The sequence below is a fragment of the Varanus komodoensis genome, unplaced genomic scaffold (genome assembly GCF_004798865.1).
Source record: "Varanus komodoensis strain SLA01 unplaced genomic scaffold, ASM479886v1 scaffold1, whole genome shotgun sequence".
In the NCBI taxonomy this organism is placed as follows: domain Eukaryota; kingdom Metazoa; phylum Chordata; class Lepidosauria; order Squamata; family Varanidae; genus Varanus; species Varanus komodoensis.
Window position 1 is genome coordinate 26,108,666 of NW_025335268.1, and position 16,605 is coordinate 26,125,270.

A 16,605-nucleotide genomic window follows, 5' to 3' on the forward strand; every position below is an offset into this window, starting at 1 on the left:
GTGGCCACTGTGTTATTCTGTCGGGAGGATGGAACCTTGTTCTCGTCGTTGCTAGGAAACGATCGTGCCCTGTTTCGCACTCCCCGCCCCTGTCTGGCTCAGCTTTTGTTGCAGGCCAGGTGAATTTTCCTATTAATTTCCTGTGGGCAGCAGGATTTTGTCTCGCTCGCTCGCTCGCTTTTATACTGCCCAATGACAAGCTTTTTGGGTGATTCACAATTTAAAACTATCTGAAACATAAGATACAGTGTACATATAGTATAAAAATTAAACAGTTAAAACAATATAAAAGTGAAAACTAGAGTAAAGCCTAGCAGCAGAACAAAGATTTAAAATTCATTTAAAGTGGTGTGGACTCTAGGAAATTCCTGGGAAAATAATCTGGCCCTGAAAATAATACAATGTAGGTGCCAAACAAGTCCTGGGGAATTTATTCCACTGTCAAGGTGCCACAATGGAAAAGGCCTGCTTCCTAGTAGCCACTCACCTGACTTCCCAAGGCAGATACATAAACGGAAGATTTGTGTAGATGCATAACTAGAAAGAAGACTCATCAGGCCAAAATAAAGTAGTCTCTTCTGACCTACTAAAGCAGCCCCCCACTTTTCCTTATGATCCTTTGATGGCTTGAGTAATCTAACTTACTTGGGAACTGCTGCCTTATTGCTATTTATGGATCATGCAGTGGTGTTTCAATTGTTCATATAGGTTGGACTGCAATCTTACATGAACTTTCCTGGAAATAATAAATCAGATTCCACTTTTAGAGCAGTTTCCTTTAAGCTGCCCCACTGTTGGTTTAGTACTTTGTATTTCCAGGGTCTGTGTATCTGAAATAGTGTTAAGACAGTTGCTCATAAATCAGGAGTTTCAAAGATTTCTCTGAAGAATGAAATTGACATTTGCAGCAGATTCTGGTTGAAAACAAACACATATGACAAATGTTATCCTAGACTCTAAGAATAGTCGGTGCAGGACAAACAATTGTAGATCAGGAAAATTCAGTAGTACTGATGCTTTTCTTCTTCTGAGCATGATTTTTTGTTTTGCTTTTAGTGCTAAATGAACTAATTCAAGGCATTAAGTTCTAAACTGTATTATAAGCGCCCCCTATCTTGAGCTTAAGCTCTGCAGTTGGATTTAGACAGTTATATTTATGTAGAGGACTGAAATCAGTTAGAGTTTCATTACTCAAGACTAAGTCAAATCTCATTTCCCTGAAGATTTCCCCACCCGCTCAGTTGGATTGAATAGTGTGGATGTGATGGCTCATTTGCTTGCCTTCTTTGAAATCAGGGCTCTCCAGATGTCTTTGTGGTGCCTTTTGCTTTTTCCTGTCTTGTGCTTCTAAGTGTTGTGGATTATATTATGGGAATGCAGTGCGGTAGGGTGCAGGAAGGAATTGCTGTTAATGATTCTGTCTTAGAAATTAACATGATGGCCTCTTTGGAAACCAGAGCGATCAATGTTTATCTAGGTAGGCAGCTTTGGTATGCAGAAGAAAAGTAGATTTGTTGTATAGAAAATCAAACCCCAAGCATCCTTCCATTCCGCTGGTGGCATGATAGACAATGATGAGTTCTATTTCCATGGAAACCAAAAAGCTGCAGTTCTGAACTGTCTGGAGTAGTCCTTGCTGTTTTGGGTCAGCATTTAAGTAAGGGGTGAACTTGAATGAATGCTCACAGTTCTCAAAAGCCTTCAATAAGAGACCACAGGTCTATGGTACCTTTGCACTCCCAAGAAATTCTCTTCCAACTTTATTATCAGTATTATTTGACTGATTGTGATATATTTGCTTCTCTTAGGTCCCAGCGTTTTCCCCCTTTTATTTCATCACTATTAAAAATGGCTCTCAGTAATCAGTAGCTTTCACCAAAGTGTTCCACCCCCACACATTTTAGCTGTGTAATAAACAAGTAGCTAAAATTAGTCAAGAACACTTATCAATCAGTAAGTAAATCTAACTAAATTCAATAGGATCTAATTCCTAGATAAGTGGGTATAAGATTGTAGTGATGGCTCAAAGCTTTTACATACTGAAAATTAACCCCATTGAAGCAAATAAGACTTACTTCTGAGTAGACATGGATAGAATTGCACTGTTAACTACATGAAGCACATAATTATTGCTGCAGGTTTGACTCTATGTTGCTTTTGATCAATAGGGTTGCAAAAGGCTTTACAAAACAAAACCAATCTACCACACTAATCTTTTGACTCTGTAAAATTGTCAGGAATGATGATGATTGAAACATTCTCCAGAGTATGCAACAATTGCACTCTGTAGGTTCAGATGCCTTTTATATCAGTAAGTCCTTACAGCGGGGCGTATACAAACACAGACATTTATTTCAGAATATACCTGGCTTTGGGACAAATCCTATGATGGCCTATAAATAGGACAGCAGTATTAACGACTTGCCAATCAACTAATTTTTCTTGCAATAAACTGCATGTTGGTCAAACCACATCTTGAAAAGATGAACCGGAGAACATTCAGCAACATCCATGGGGCAATACTGAGTGCACATTTTAATATGAAGAAACTTGAATTTAGGATACATCATTGATTTATGTTTACTTAACAAACATCTGTAACCTTTCAGTAGGTAGATACATTCTGATAAATACGGTTAATATTGATCTATTTTGGTAAGGGAGCATGTTGAGGTGCAGTCTTCCTGCTGAGAATGACCATTAGAGAATTGAGTTCCTTAGGTGCAAGATGTTCTATCGAACTAGGCAGCATAAAAGTGAGAAAGTTCTCAAACAGTTAAAATAAACTGAAGTTAAATTATTTATTATACATGTCTACTCAGAAATTCTCCAGGTTCAATTAACCTGATAAAGAACTCCCACTTACTTAGAAGTAAGCCTCACCAGAACAAAGGAGGACTTTTTATAACTACTTCAGAAAAAAGCTACCCATACTCTACTGAAGAGTACAAAAGAGTACAACATTCCTCAATTGGATACCATCCAGAAGTTTTCATCTCCAGCATTCCTGACCTTGGCCATGCTGCTTGTGGCAGATGGGTATTGAAGTCCAAAATCCTGGGAAAGCACCAGTATGAGGAAGCCTGGGCTATGATATATATTTGTACAACAGTGTTTAGAAACCCAATGTGCTCAGTTGGCTGAACTGGCCCAAGCAAAGCCCTCTATCACTGCAGGGAAAGTTGCACTCTGTGCTAGGCATGGGGTACAGCAGCTAGACCCCAAATGCTATCCAGAAGCCCTTACCTTCTCCCACTGTGATGTTGGCGCAACTTTATCTTAGTGCTCGGGCTCCGAGTTGCTGTAACTGCTCTCAGAAGACAGCTGAAGCTCTTACCCATGTGGTAGTAGGCACTGATTCTCTTGCACAAGCTAAGAAAATAGGATGAAGGCTGGCCTCCAGGGCTAAAGTGAAGGGTGCAAATGTGTAACTGCATCAGTGGTATAACTCAGGCATTAGATCCCATCCTTTGCTGCAATGCAGCACAGAGGAGTACAAAATAAGCCAAAGAGCTACAGTCCCCAAGCCCCATGCGAATGAACTGGGCTGAAATCAGTACTTGCGGTTATAGCTATATATATTATGTTCTATTGTATTTCAATGTATTTTATTGTGTTGTAAGCCGCCCCGAGGCTTCGGCAAGGGGCGGCATAGAAATGTAGTAGTAGTAGTAGTAGTAGTAGTAGTAGTAGTAGTAGTAATAATAATAATAATAATAATAATAATAATAATAGCTACTGATTGCATGTATTCTGGAATGGAGCAGTTTCTGAGTGTAGTGAAAGTAGCCATGAACATGGTGAATTGTTGCAAGGAAGGTTTAACAACAGTACACATATTCCTGATACGTTTTACAAACATAATTTTCTCCACCAAAATATATGTCCAATCCCACCTGCATTTGAACAGAAGTCTGTTCCATTTTGAGGGTTTTGGGATATTATCAGATTGGCTTTGAGCTTGGGCACACTTCATTTGGGGTTATGTACACTTAAATAAAGGGTTCAGTTTTCTTTTTAACTGTGTAGATTAATCCTGGCAGGTATATTTTTAGAGGTAGAGCAGGTGGGGTGATAAGTGGCCATGAAGCTTAGATATGATCTAATGCCTTTACACAATGAAATATAAATATAGCTTGAATATTTATTTATACTAATATAGAACACACACGTTTAAGCTCTTTTCCTGTCACCTACATCTTGCCGACTAATAGGGTATTACATAACAGATTTCTGTGTTGCAAGTCCTGGATAAAACTCTGTGTTCCATGCATGCACACTGTCTATCTAGTTTTTAATGTAAGAAACACAGAGGAGAGGTGTGAGGTGGGAAGACGCAATCAGTTATGCTCAAAAGTACCTACTGATCTTTGATATTTTTGGTTCTGCGTCAGTAAATAATACAGCATTGCCAATACTATCATGCAGATAGAAACCACTCCACTTTGAAGCCTATAACCTATTATGTGTCTAGAAAATAAAAGATTCCCCCACCTTGGAGAGAGCCAGCCCATTAACAAAAGCTGCCTAGTCCATAGTGTCCAAGTCAAAAGAAATTAATCCTTCTGTTCCATTCTGTGATGGCTAGGCTGCATCTGGAGTTATGTGTCCAGCTCTGAGCGCCACAGTTTAAGAAGAACACTGAAAAATATCCAGAGAAGTGAAACCAGTGTGACAAGGATGGTGAGGAGTCTGGAAATCAGACCCTATGAGAAATGCCTGAAAGCAGAGGCTTGAAATCCATCTCTTATGGATGCTGTTGTTGCAGGGTGCACTGCCGAGCAAGCATTGAGCAAGGTGTTGAAATCGATGACCTCCAAGGTCCTTCCTTTTCTAACCTTGGCTTAGTTTACTGAAATTTAAAGATCAATATGGATCACATGACATCTTGTATTTTCATGTTCTCATTCTTGTTCAAGGAGTATTTTGGTTGGATCTAATTATTTTTATTGCTGCCCTTCCCCCAATCACTTATTTTCTTATGTGAATAAAAAGTCTTCACTCAGTGGATAAAGCTTTCAAAATAATGAGAAAAGTTCAAATTCTGACAAACAGTTTTTGTTTAATTCTCTTCCACTGAAATCTGTGGGACATGAAATAGTGAAGTTCCACTGGATTGCACTCAATCATTGTAACAGGTTGTAAAATGTCTTGTAAGTCCCCCAGGGGATTGTAAAATGACTTTTAAAAAATAAAAATGATAAAGGTCATACAGATATGAAGAGTCTCTGTTACAAAAACAATTTATAAGTGTGGAAGAAGAGTCAGTTTCATTAACTTCACAAAAAATGTATTTTATGGCCGTGAAAGCTGTAACTGAAGACCATGATATTTTGCATCCATAATTTGGTATTTTAATTAATCTCTTATTTTCAGATGATCAATCTTTTCTTTTTCAGGTGGTTAGAAAAAGGAAGGACCTGGTCAAGATGGACATAAACTTTTGGATCAGCACCCTTTGACTGAAGCAGTCCAATGGTGATATCTAGCCATAGAAAATTATAAAATCCAACAGAAATTGCACATTGAACCTAAGCTCAAATTAATGGGAATAAGGTTGTTTAGGCTACAATCCAGTGCAGCTTTTCTGAATGAATTTTGGACAGGCTAGAAATTTCACTGAAGTTTAGCCTTCAGAGGTTGAGTAGATGTGCAGCCTGTGCATTTTATTTCAAGCAGGACATAAATAAGCTAGTACAAGTCCTGAAGTGGGAGGAGAATGGAAAGGGACCTAATGCAAACTCAAGTACAGAGAACAATTTGGGTGAAAGCAGTGGAAACTGGGCACAAAACTTTCACCTTAAGAGGAGTCTGTTTAAAGAGAATTGCCTACTGGATATATTTGGAATTAAGGCTATGAACCTCAAAAGCCAAAAGGTGATAGCTAAAAAGCCTCACTCCTTCCCTCTCTGGCTCCCTCCAAAACCTTCAGAACCACAGCCAGCATGAAGGGCTGGGCCAGCTCTGACTTCAGAAAACATTTGAGATCAGGTCTGGGATAGTGAGCTATTCTATGGCCATTTAGACAGTACCTAGAAGCCAAAGCATTGTGCCCTTAGTAGCTGAAAGAGCTAGCTGCAGTTTCATTTTCAGGCAGCACTGCAATATTTTACTACTTCACCCAAACCCTATTTATTATATTTATATCCCACCTTTTTCCCTTTCAAGAAACTCAAGTGGCTTGCATAACTCTCCTCCTTCTCTTCTCAATCTTATCTTCATGACAACAACCCTGCGAGGTAGGTTGGGTTTGCCTGTAATTGCTTGTTTATTGGACAGCATTGCTTTCTGATGACCTGTTGTATGGTGATAAATTTTAACTGTATCTCCTCTTCTTATCCACTGTGTCCTCAAGCCAATAATGAGAAGCTCTAAGAGCAGAAAATCTACTAATTCTCAGGAGATATAGAAATCGAATGCATGCATGAATGAATATGATTAGCAACTTTCTTAAAGACTTTCAGTTACAACAAAACTTTAATGATAATTTTTTCACCATATCCCAAACCCTAGCCTAAGCATTGTTTGCAAATTATGTTCTTAAAGAATTGCATTAGCTTAAGGGAGTCTTTTCCATCCTGGTGCCCCTCAGATGTTTTGAACTACATTTTCCAGCATTCCTTCCCACTGACCATGTTGGCTAGGGCTGATGGGAACTGAAATCCAAAATATCTGGAAGAAACAATATGGGGAAGTCTGCCTTAATCTGTATGTATTTTGTTTTGCCTGTCCTTAAAATTGTTGAGAAAGAAGCTTGCAGTCTCATTCCTGCAGACAATCCCAAATGTTGGCATCTGAACACCAGTGGGATAGGATGGAAACCATTCGTGACTGACACCATTCAGAAGGCAACATTCCTTCAGAGAACCCCAAATACAGGACTGTATGGGACAGATATGACTAGACTGTGAGATGGCAAAACTGCCCCAAGCTTTCCCTAAGGATCACAAGTCAACTAATTTTCAAAGCTAGCATGATTCCCTTAAGCATCCAAAGAGGTATGCACAATATTGAACATTTGTGAAATGTAAACAATCAGTGTGCTTGTGATTACTTGAAGAGAGTCTTTGTCAGAGTCATATTATAAGGCTTACCTTCTATCTCTTTTATTCATCACTTCTACACAAGTAGAATGTTTCTTAGTAAAAATAACATTTCCGTTTACCAGACAGTAAGAATGCAAAGCAGAAGTCATGGACTTGGTATGAACTTTCAGTAGTTTTATTAGTTTTGTCAAGCAGATAATTGAATCTGAAACTGATTCAATAAGAAATTGAGAAGTGAATGCCACCCCATTTGACATATAAAAATGCCATGGAGACAGCATGTACCATTGGGTTATGGCAACATTTCAAAATAAAATTTTTTTTTCATTTTGTATGCAGCGATGTAAACTTCAAAAATAGTAAACTATAATATTTGCCTAGTTCTTTGTACATATCACATGGTCTATCACAGATAGAATTTTAATGGCAAACCTAAATTGTAGAAGTAAACAGATTGGTGCTTACAAGTTTTGTAAAAAGTGTTAGATCTGATGTAAATATCTTGCATGTCCTTAAAAAAAACTTCACAGCAATGGAGTAAAAGCAAGTGGCAATTTACCTCTTAGTCCCCTGTATTCTCAACATTGTACACATCATAAATTGTGTTCCTCTGTAAGTGGCTGCTAGCTTTATTTTTAGTTTTAAGCAAGGTTCTTGCACACAGGTCTTGCTTCTCCCGTCAAGAAGTACAGGTCAGGAGGACGGTCTCCACCCCTAGACCCATGTAACTGGGAAGCAAATCTTGCCATGACAAAAAACCTTGTAGTCCTCAAGTGTTAGCACTCCCCATAATCAGTGGCTTGAAGCAGGCACTCATTGATTTGTTTGGGAGTTTCAAGAACACTGTGTCTGCAGAACACACTCTTCTTGTTGTAAGACCAAAGCAAGCAACTCGCAGTGTGACCTACTTCTACACAGACAATGGACTAGAATTCTGTAGAAGGCACTGTATTTTCCCTTGCATGAGATCAAGCATGGATTGCAGTCATGCACAGTTAAAGATTTAACGCGCAACCCCCTGAGAACTTTCCCTGCACAAGCTCTACTGAGAAGGATGGGAGGCATGAAGGAATACCACATGCAAAGAAGTTCTTGCTCAGTGGCCATTCATTTTGGTGGAGGTTTCGCCAGAGAAATTCCTGGCTGATGGTGACCTGGTATTCCTATCTGCTTCCCCCCTCGTGCTTTAGTGCAAAACTTAACATTTTATTCTTGCTTTTGCTCTGGCACCAAGTGCATTTATCTTCACAAAGCAGTTTCCCTCCCACCCACCCCTTTTCCTAACCCCCACAAAATATTTTCTTTTGGTTTATTTGAAAATGTTTACCATACAGCTCTGGTAAAAAAATTAAGCTTATGACATAGCATAGCATCTCTCTTTCTATATATATATTTATATTATATTTGTAAATCACAGTGTGCGATGTGTCATTCAGTACCTAATGTTCAAAATATATGCCCTGCTCCTCATGATGATCAATCATTAAAACAATATATGCAAAGATTATTCATTTATACATTACATTCATTTAAAAAGTTTTGTTTTTGCCTTTTCAAAGAAGTTCTCCCAGGTGAAAGATTTGATGTGAAACAGTGCAAGCAATTTGGACATGCTGAAACGTGATGCCTCAGACTCTGTTATCAAAACTGTACAACTATGTACACTGTACTGAACATATGTGCTTTGCAAGAAAGACCTGTGAATTATAGCATACCGTGTGAAGAGTTTTCATTAAAAAATAGCATTAATGTGTGAATGAAGACATGGAAGGACGCGTTCTCCTGCTTTTATTTTGTAATCCAGAAACAATGTCTCCATTTCCTTCTGGAATCTCTTCCTTCTTTCGTACTTTGAGGCGAGTAAGGAGCTTTATTAACCACTCATCCCACTCCTCAGGCAAAAGCAGCAGGAGGAAGCCCAGGCCAATGATGACAATGGCAATGACACGGACACTGTTGAAGACAATGTCACTCGAGTAGTGGTCAACCACTGCATGAAACATTGAACCAAATATCGTTAACGGATAGACAGTTATCACATATCAGACAGACTATATCATGCACCAATATAGCAGAAGTCTGTATTTCAATTCAGTCTCACAACCCGAGGCCCAACTGCAACAATGCCCTGGAAATGGAAAGCCACCAGTGATACTCAAGGGTGCAGAATTTCAGCCCAAGCATTGAATTCTATTTCTCAGGAGCTGCATTCTAGTGGTGGGAGGGGCTGAAATCAAAAGTGAGGGGAGTCAGAAATCGCTATTATTTGAAGATGTCTTGGCCGCTCTTCAGAGCAGGATTCTTCTCAAGACAAAATGTAAAAATAATGCATCCAATAAAACAAATGAGATCACAACAGTAAGAACACAATAAAAGACAGTAATAAAAGTAAGAAACATCTCAGAGGAAAGCCAAAGTATGCTTTCAAGGCCTTTTCTGACAATGACAAATCCTGCAATGATAGGGATTTGCTGATCTCAATGGTAACTTATTCCAGAGGTGTGGGGCCACTCAGGGAAAGGCCTTCTCTTATGTGGACATCCACCTAACTTGCTCTTGCAGATGGGCAAATCAGAAAGCTCTCAAAGTGCAGACAGGCTGCTATGGGTGAAGGTGGTCCTTCAAATAATTTGGTTCCAAAGTGTTTAGGCATTTTAAGGTCAGAACCTACACTTTAGATTGGGCTTGGAAATACACCAGTAATGAGTGCAAATGTTCATGGTTTAACTATATAATTTGCTGCTGCAAAATGTAGTGATGGCCACTAATCTGGACAGCTTTAAAAGGGTATAAGACAAAATCAACTTGCCTGTGTTTTGTATCTTCTCCTGCATTGGGATTTGAGCTCTTCTAATTGTTCTATGATACTTTGGCACAGTGAATCTGCTCTGCTTACTACACACTGGGATCTGGATTACTGAGCCTGATTTTTGTCAGGACCTGAAGCTAGTGAGCCAAAGCATGCCAAAGAGAAGAGACATGCTGACATATGTGGCATAATTGGCCACCAAAGCCAAATATCTGTTTCACATAGCAAATGTGAACATCATCTCCTCTGTCTTCCTGCACAAAGACCATGTAAAAATGCATTATGGACCTGTTGATGCATCCCACTTATGGCACTTTTACTCTGATGTACCTACTGTAAATAAATGTAAATGTTTATGGCGTAAATAAATAACCCGGATCTTTCTCTAGAGGAGAATTAGGTGAACTTACTTTCTGCCTCGTGGGCAGCTTGGTCTATCTCGAAAGATAGGCATTTTGGAATCTCATAGGATCACCAAAACCTGGTTACACGAAATCAGATCAGTGGCTTTCCAGGACTGCAGACAGGCGGCTTTCTTAGTTCTACCTGGACATTAGGATTGAACAGGGAGCCTTCTGCATGCAAAGCATATTGTCTACCCCTAACCTATGGCTGCTCCCAATCTTTGATAATATATTTGATAATTAGCAAAACTAGGTTTTCAAAACTTCAGACTGGAATTTAGCATGTGTATGGCATGACCACACATATCAAGGCCTTCTTAATCTCTGCACCACAAGTATGGGACTCTCTTCCAGTATTGCTGCCGCTATCTCCTTGCTGTTATCATTCATGCGGTACTTAAAAACATTCTTTGTGAAAGCTTTTGAAGGTACAGTGGTACCTTGGCTCACAAACGCCTCAGTTCATGACCAAATCGGGATGTGAACAGAAATTTCATAAAAATATTTGTCGCAGGTCGCGAACTCTGCATTGCAGGACGATCGCGAGCACATCCGCCTTCCCTGCACAGACGCGATTGCGGTCGTCCTGGTGGGGAGAGATGGCCACGTTCATGCTGGAGGGGGAGATGGCCGCGATTGCACCCGTGTTCCCTGCCTGAGTGTGCCTGCCTCCCCCACAGGCGCCCGCACCTGCCTCCCCCCCCCAGCGCACCCGCGATTGCGCCCGTCTCCCCCACCCCCCCACACAATCGCTGGGAGGGGGGGAGATGGCCACAAACTTTGTTGTTCTTTGTCACTTAGCTTCAAAATTTTGTGAGTAAAAAAAATAGCTGCAGAAGGGATTAACCTTATTTACACTGACCCTTATGGGGAAATTTGACTTGGGTCATGACCAATTTGGGTCACGACCTGAGTCCTGAAATGGATTAAGTTCGTGAGCCAAGGTACCACTGTAAAAACAAGTGCCCTATATTTTTCTTTCTCTGCACTGATGTATTTGCTTTTCATTTTGTATATTCTTATACAGTGCTGTGCAGACATATTCACCCCCTCCCCTTGACTTTTCCACATGTGTTGTGTTGCGACCTGGAAATGGATTGAATTGGGATCATTACAACATGATGGACACAAGATACTCATTGTTCACAAGGTGCCATTTTTTAATACTGACACAAAAGTAAACAAAAGCAAACTTGTAGTTGTTGGTTGCACAAGTAGTCATTTGCTTTGTTGTGACCTGCCTGAATGAGCTCTGCTGCACCCCACTGCCCCCAAAAGTCCCACTGCTGCATAATCTCGGATTGCAAAAGCACAATTAAGCGGCATTCCTTCCATTTGCAATAATGGGTTTAATGGTGCTCTAGGGGATGTTCTTAGTTTGGGAATGTTTAAAAATAATCCAGCACCGATTGCTGTTTCTGCATAATTTTATTGTGGAGTTATTTGGATAGTTTCTTGGTCTTCATGATGCTATTTGCATAAATATGCTTTCCAACAAATTCTGAGGTCTTCCAGAAATAGTGACATTTGATCTGAGATCAATTCCAGGTTGTCACACAAAATATGTGGAAAATTCAAAGGGAGCTGAATAATTCTGTATGGGATTGTATACGAGACCAATGCTCTGTACCTGATGAGGCAGAAATAAGTCAGAGAAGCAACCAAGGGGCCGATGGCAACTCTAATGGAGCGGAGAAATCCACAGCTGTGATGGAGGAAACCATCCATGGGACAACTATCACACTTGGTTATATGAAGTGTGGCAAAAAGAAAATCATTGCTAAAACAAACCCATATCAAAGGCTGTGTGGAGTTTGCAAAAAGGCATGTGGGAGACAGCATCTCCGGAGATGTGGCACACCAGCTGTTTCTGCAGGGCAAAGACCGAGGCAGCATGTGGGAGAAGCGGTAAGAGCACTGCTGCCTGCCGCTGTGCCTCAGCTCTGGGAGTAGCTGTCCTCCCCTGGAAGCAGCAACAGCAGCACTTGCAGCCTCTCTAGTGGCTCAGCAGCTATTCCTGCAAGGCCAAGGCCAAGGCAGCATGTGGGAAAGGACTCCTACTGACCTGTGCTCTTTAATAGCTGTTGTGATTGTATTTTAGTTTAATCTTGGTATATACCTGCGGTGCTGTGTAATGTCTGGCTGATTAAGACCTGAGAAGGTATATAGAAGACTGTGACTGCTGAAAACCTTTAACTCATACCCCATGGAATCAGGAGTTAACTAGGGCTTTAGATACAATTGCTCCTGAGTATTTTTCTGTCCTGCTTTGGCTAACTCACCAACTGCAGCCTTTCCAGGAGGAGAGTGACCTAAACACTGTAGTGAATGCACTGGTAACTTCTAGGCTTTGTATTTTTTGTAAGTTGTTCAGTGCCTTGGCCTCTTGTGAGGAAAGGCAAGGTATAAAATAAACACATAAACAAATACATAACAAATAAAACTAATATTATCACCATCTTTATACAGCCAAACCCAGATAAAAAAGGATTTTTTTTTTCTGAGCAAGGAGAATTGAAACAAGTGGGTGGCACATCAGAATTCATATTGTCCTCATAGAGAATTAGAGAACACTGCTTGAAATCAATCCATTTTGAAACTCTAGTTTTTAGGGTAAAGTCAATTATGGTAGTATTACATTAATCACTTACCAAAAGGACTAGAGTTACAACAAATCTATTTGCTATTTTAAATATCATTTATCCTCTCTTGCACCCTAAGTATATATATGTCATTATATACACTTACGTATAACTCTAAGGTATAACTCAAGTGTTATTTCATTTATACATATAATGGAATTTAAATTGTAAAAATAAAATAATTCTTACCGGCATTTACAGGTACACTTAGTACAATTCCAAGTGATATCAAGGTAGGATACGTAATAGCAATCCCAAAATTTAATAAAATATTGAATGCTGAAAGAAAAGATATACTATTTTATTTTGGGGTTAGTTTTGCTGGAAAACTAACCCTGTTTAATCAAGCAGATTTAACCAGTCCACTGAAAATAGTCCCATTTAAACCAGTATAAATGCTTCTCAGTAAGACTTGTACAGATTAATATGCCACTGAACTTCTCGAGATTGTGCAAAGGTGTCCCATGTGATACACTTACCAGTGTGTACCCAGAGCTGATTTGCTGGAGCATTGTCCACTCTCTTCAATAAAAAGGGAAACATCACATACACACTTTTGCATGCAGAAGCCGACCTTCTTGTGAAATTAATGGGGAAAGCAGCTGATGTGAGACTTAATGGTCCCAATTTGCAAAAAGGATAGTAGAAGGGACATAGGGAATTACAGACCAGTTAACCTTATGTCCATTGTAGGAAAAACAACGGAAAGGCTCATAATAGAGAGAGATCTAGGGATGCTAGCTAGGGAAGGGTGGCTGGCAGCCACACAACACGGCTTTTGCAAAAACAGGTCCTGCCAGACAAACCTTGTGGAATTCTACGACAAGGTTTCAAGATGGCTAGATGGAGGGGATGCAGTGGATGTGGTTTACCTGGATTTCAGCAAGGCCTTTGACAAAGTGCCCCATGATATCCTGGTTGAGAAACTGAGGAGTTTTGGGATACACCAAAGCACTGTCCAGTGGATTAGGGCATGGTTGACTGACCGAAAGCAGAGGGTAACCATAAGTGGGGAATCATCGGGATGACGGCCAGTGACAAGCGTGGTCCCCCAGGGCTCTGTCCTGGGGCCGATCCTGTTTAATCTTTTCATCAATGACATGGAAGAAGGGGTGAACAGTCTGCTGATCAAATTTGCAGACGATACTAAAACTGGAGCAGTGGCCACAACTGAGGAGCAGGTACTCCAGATCATAGGAATGGCATAGGAATGGGTGTCTTAAGTACAGGTTAGGGGACAAGTGGCTGGAGAGCAGCACTTGTGAAAGGGACCTCGAGGTGCTGGTTGACTGCAGGCTAAACACAAGCCAGCAGTGTGATGTGGAGGTCAAGAGGGTGAACGCCGCCACCCTTGGTTGCATAGCTAGAAGTGTGGCTTCTAGATCGATATTACTACCACTCTGTATGACTCTGGTGCGCCCACAACTGGAGTATTGTGCTCAGTTTTGGGCCCCTCATTACAGGAAGGATACAGAGGATATAGCCAGGTTAGAATCAGTGCAGCGTAGGGCCATAAGGTTGATGGCCGGTTTGCAGGGGATGCCATATGAGGCGAGACTGAGGGAACTGGGTCTCTTCAGCCTGGAGAAGAGGAGACTCAGAGGAGGTATGTTGGTGACATACAGGTATGTGAGGAGATGTCACATGGAGGTGGGTGGAGACCTGTTCTCCCCTGCAGAGGAAGGCAGGACGTGCTCCAACGGAGCAAAGCTCAGGGAACCAAGGTTCCATTTAGATGCCTGGAAGCACTTCCTGACAGCTAGGATCCCGAGGGTATGGAATGGGCTACCATGGGAGGTCGTTGAGGCCCCATCAGTGAGGTGTTCAAAGATAGGCTGGACATGCACATGGTGAGCATGTTGTGAGCAGAGCCAGCTGGTGCTGGGAGTTCAGACTAGATGGCCCAGAAGGCCCCTTCGGACTCGCTCTGTTTCTATGTTTAGCTCCACACTGGAGCCCTCACTGAGGTCTGAATGGGTCACTACCAGGTTCATGTAGCCTGGCAACCCATCACAGGTAACTAGCCATGGGTGGGTTGCATGTCATGTGAATCTGGATTGCTTCCCACAGGGTAGCTTGCTTGTGGGCAGCAAACCACTCTGACAAGTCACGGCTTGTTCGAGGAGTTACTGTAACCACGATTACTAGCCATGACAGGCAACCAACCCTCTCATGCATGCAGAAAAGTCGTGAAAGAACTGCTCAGCAGGAGTGGCAACCCCCCCCCCACCCCCAGCCACTCTTGTCAAGCTCACCAGGACCACCACCAATGGCAGCCACTCAACCAAGTGTTCACTTTGGAGCAATTGTCACTGCCACTGTCTTAGTCTCCCCCACGCTGACCACAAGCCCTTTGCGCTCACCATGGCTGCTTCCTTTCCCCCCAGAGACTGCCACTGTTTTTATTCATAGCGACAGCCACAGGCGGACTCTCCAAAGTGCCCAAATGGCACATTGGAGTGTCTGTCACTTTCTTTTGTGATTGCTGTTGTTGCTGCACCAGAAATTTGTGCAAACATCTTTGTCTTTTTCACAAAAGGTCTTTCTCTAGTGTGTAGTTTCAGGTGACTGAAACGAAATCCTTTACTTTACCTATGTCCTGGGAAGGGCTGCTTGTCCAAGTGTGAAAAGTAAAGCTGCAAAAGGGCCTTTGCTAGCAAAAAGGGCTGGCCAGTTGCTGGGAAACAACACTGTGGGTGGGCGTTTGTTCCATGTGCTGCTTGTGGGCACTCCATTGGGGCAATCTTGTTGGGAGACAGGCTGCTGGATTAGATAGAACTTGGATATGATCCAGCAGGACTCCTATTCTTAAGCCTATGCAACACAGTTGTCTGGTGGCTTGGGGGACCTCCATTATTATAGAATGGCATCGAAAGAACACAGACTATTCAACTTGGGTAAAGGGTAACAGGAACATGGAAAGCAAAAAGGATACTGACGACAACTTAATGCTAATAAAAACACAGAGTATTTACTTACTCAATAATAGGACTGAAAATCCACAAATGCTTCCCCAAGGAATGGCATCAAACGAACTCCAGTATTCAACTTTGGTAAAGTAAAGAATGACAGGAATACAAGTAACAAAAAGGATATTGAAGACAGCTAATACTGACAAAAATAAGGCAGCTTCTCCATATTTGGCACTGCCAAGGAGAAGCTTGAACAAAACCTGTAATGAAAAAGAAAAAATACAGCTTTTAAAAATTATTTATGTACAGTAAAAAGCTCTTTAGGACACAAATATAATTTTCAGACTCTTATTTCTAATTCAGAATACATTTATCATATGTTAATAATAGAATGGCACTATCTGTGCTGCTATGGAGGAATCAACAATTCAGATCAACAACCAAGAAGAAAAATCCAAGGAAATTTTCACTGGTAAATAACTTGCCTAAATCAGACTCCATTCTAAAAGGAAAAAAATCATAACAGTACAAATAAAAATAAGAGAGATACTATAATAAATGTGATAAAAGCAGATTTCTATAGATGCAATTCTGTATGTTGGGTTTCAGTGCTGTAAAGGGTTCCAGTACTATGATGTTGACTTTCATGTATGATTTTAATTACATCCTTAATCAACAAACAAGATAAAGCTTAGGTATTCTGCCACCAACCACTAACAGCTGTTTTATAGACACGCAGTAGGAGTTCCAGTAACCAAGGCAGCCTCTCCAAATGTATGCACTGGCAATCAA

The 16,605-nt window shown here is 41.0% G+C and overlaps 1 protein-coding gene across 2 annotated transcripts in view; it reads right to left on the bottom strand.

The window, feature by feature from the left end:
- Positions 1–8,791: 8,791 nt before the first annotated feature.
- Positions 8,792–16,605, bottom strand: part of SLC35F3 (solute carrier family 35 member F3) — a 135,824-nt gene continuing 128,010 nt past the window's right edge. For both annotated transcript variants that reach the window (XM_044420194.1, XM_044420203.1), the window contains 3 exons: positions 15,881–16,073; positions 13,091–13,180; positions 8,792–9,036 (listed from right to left, as the gene is read on the bottom strand). In XM_044420194.1, the coding sequence (XP_044276129.1) occupies positions 8,792–9,036; positions 13,091–13,180; positions 15,881–16,073 (528 nt within the window). The remainder of the gene's footprint in view (positions 9,037–13,090; positions 13,181–15,880; positions 16,074–16,605) is intronic.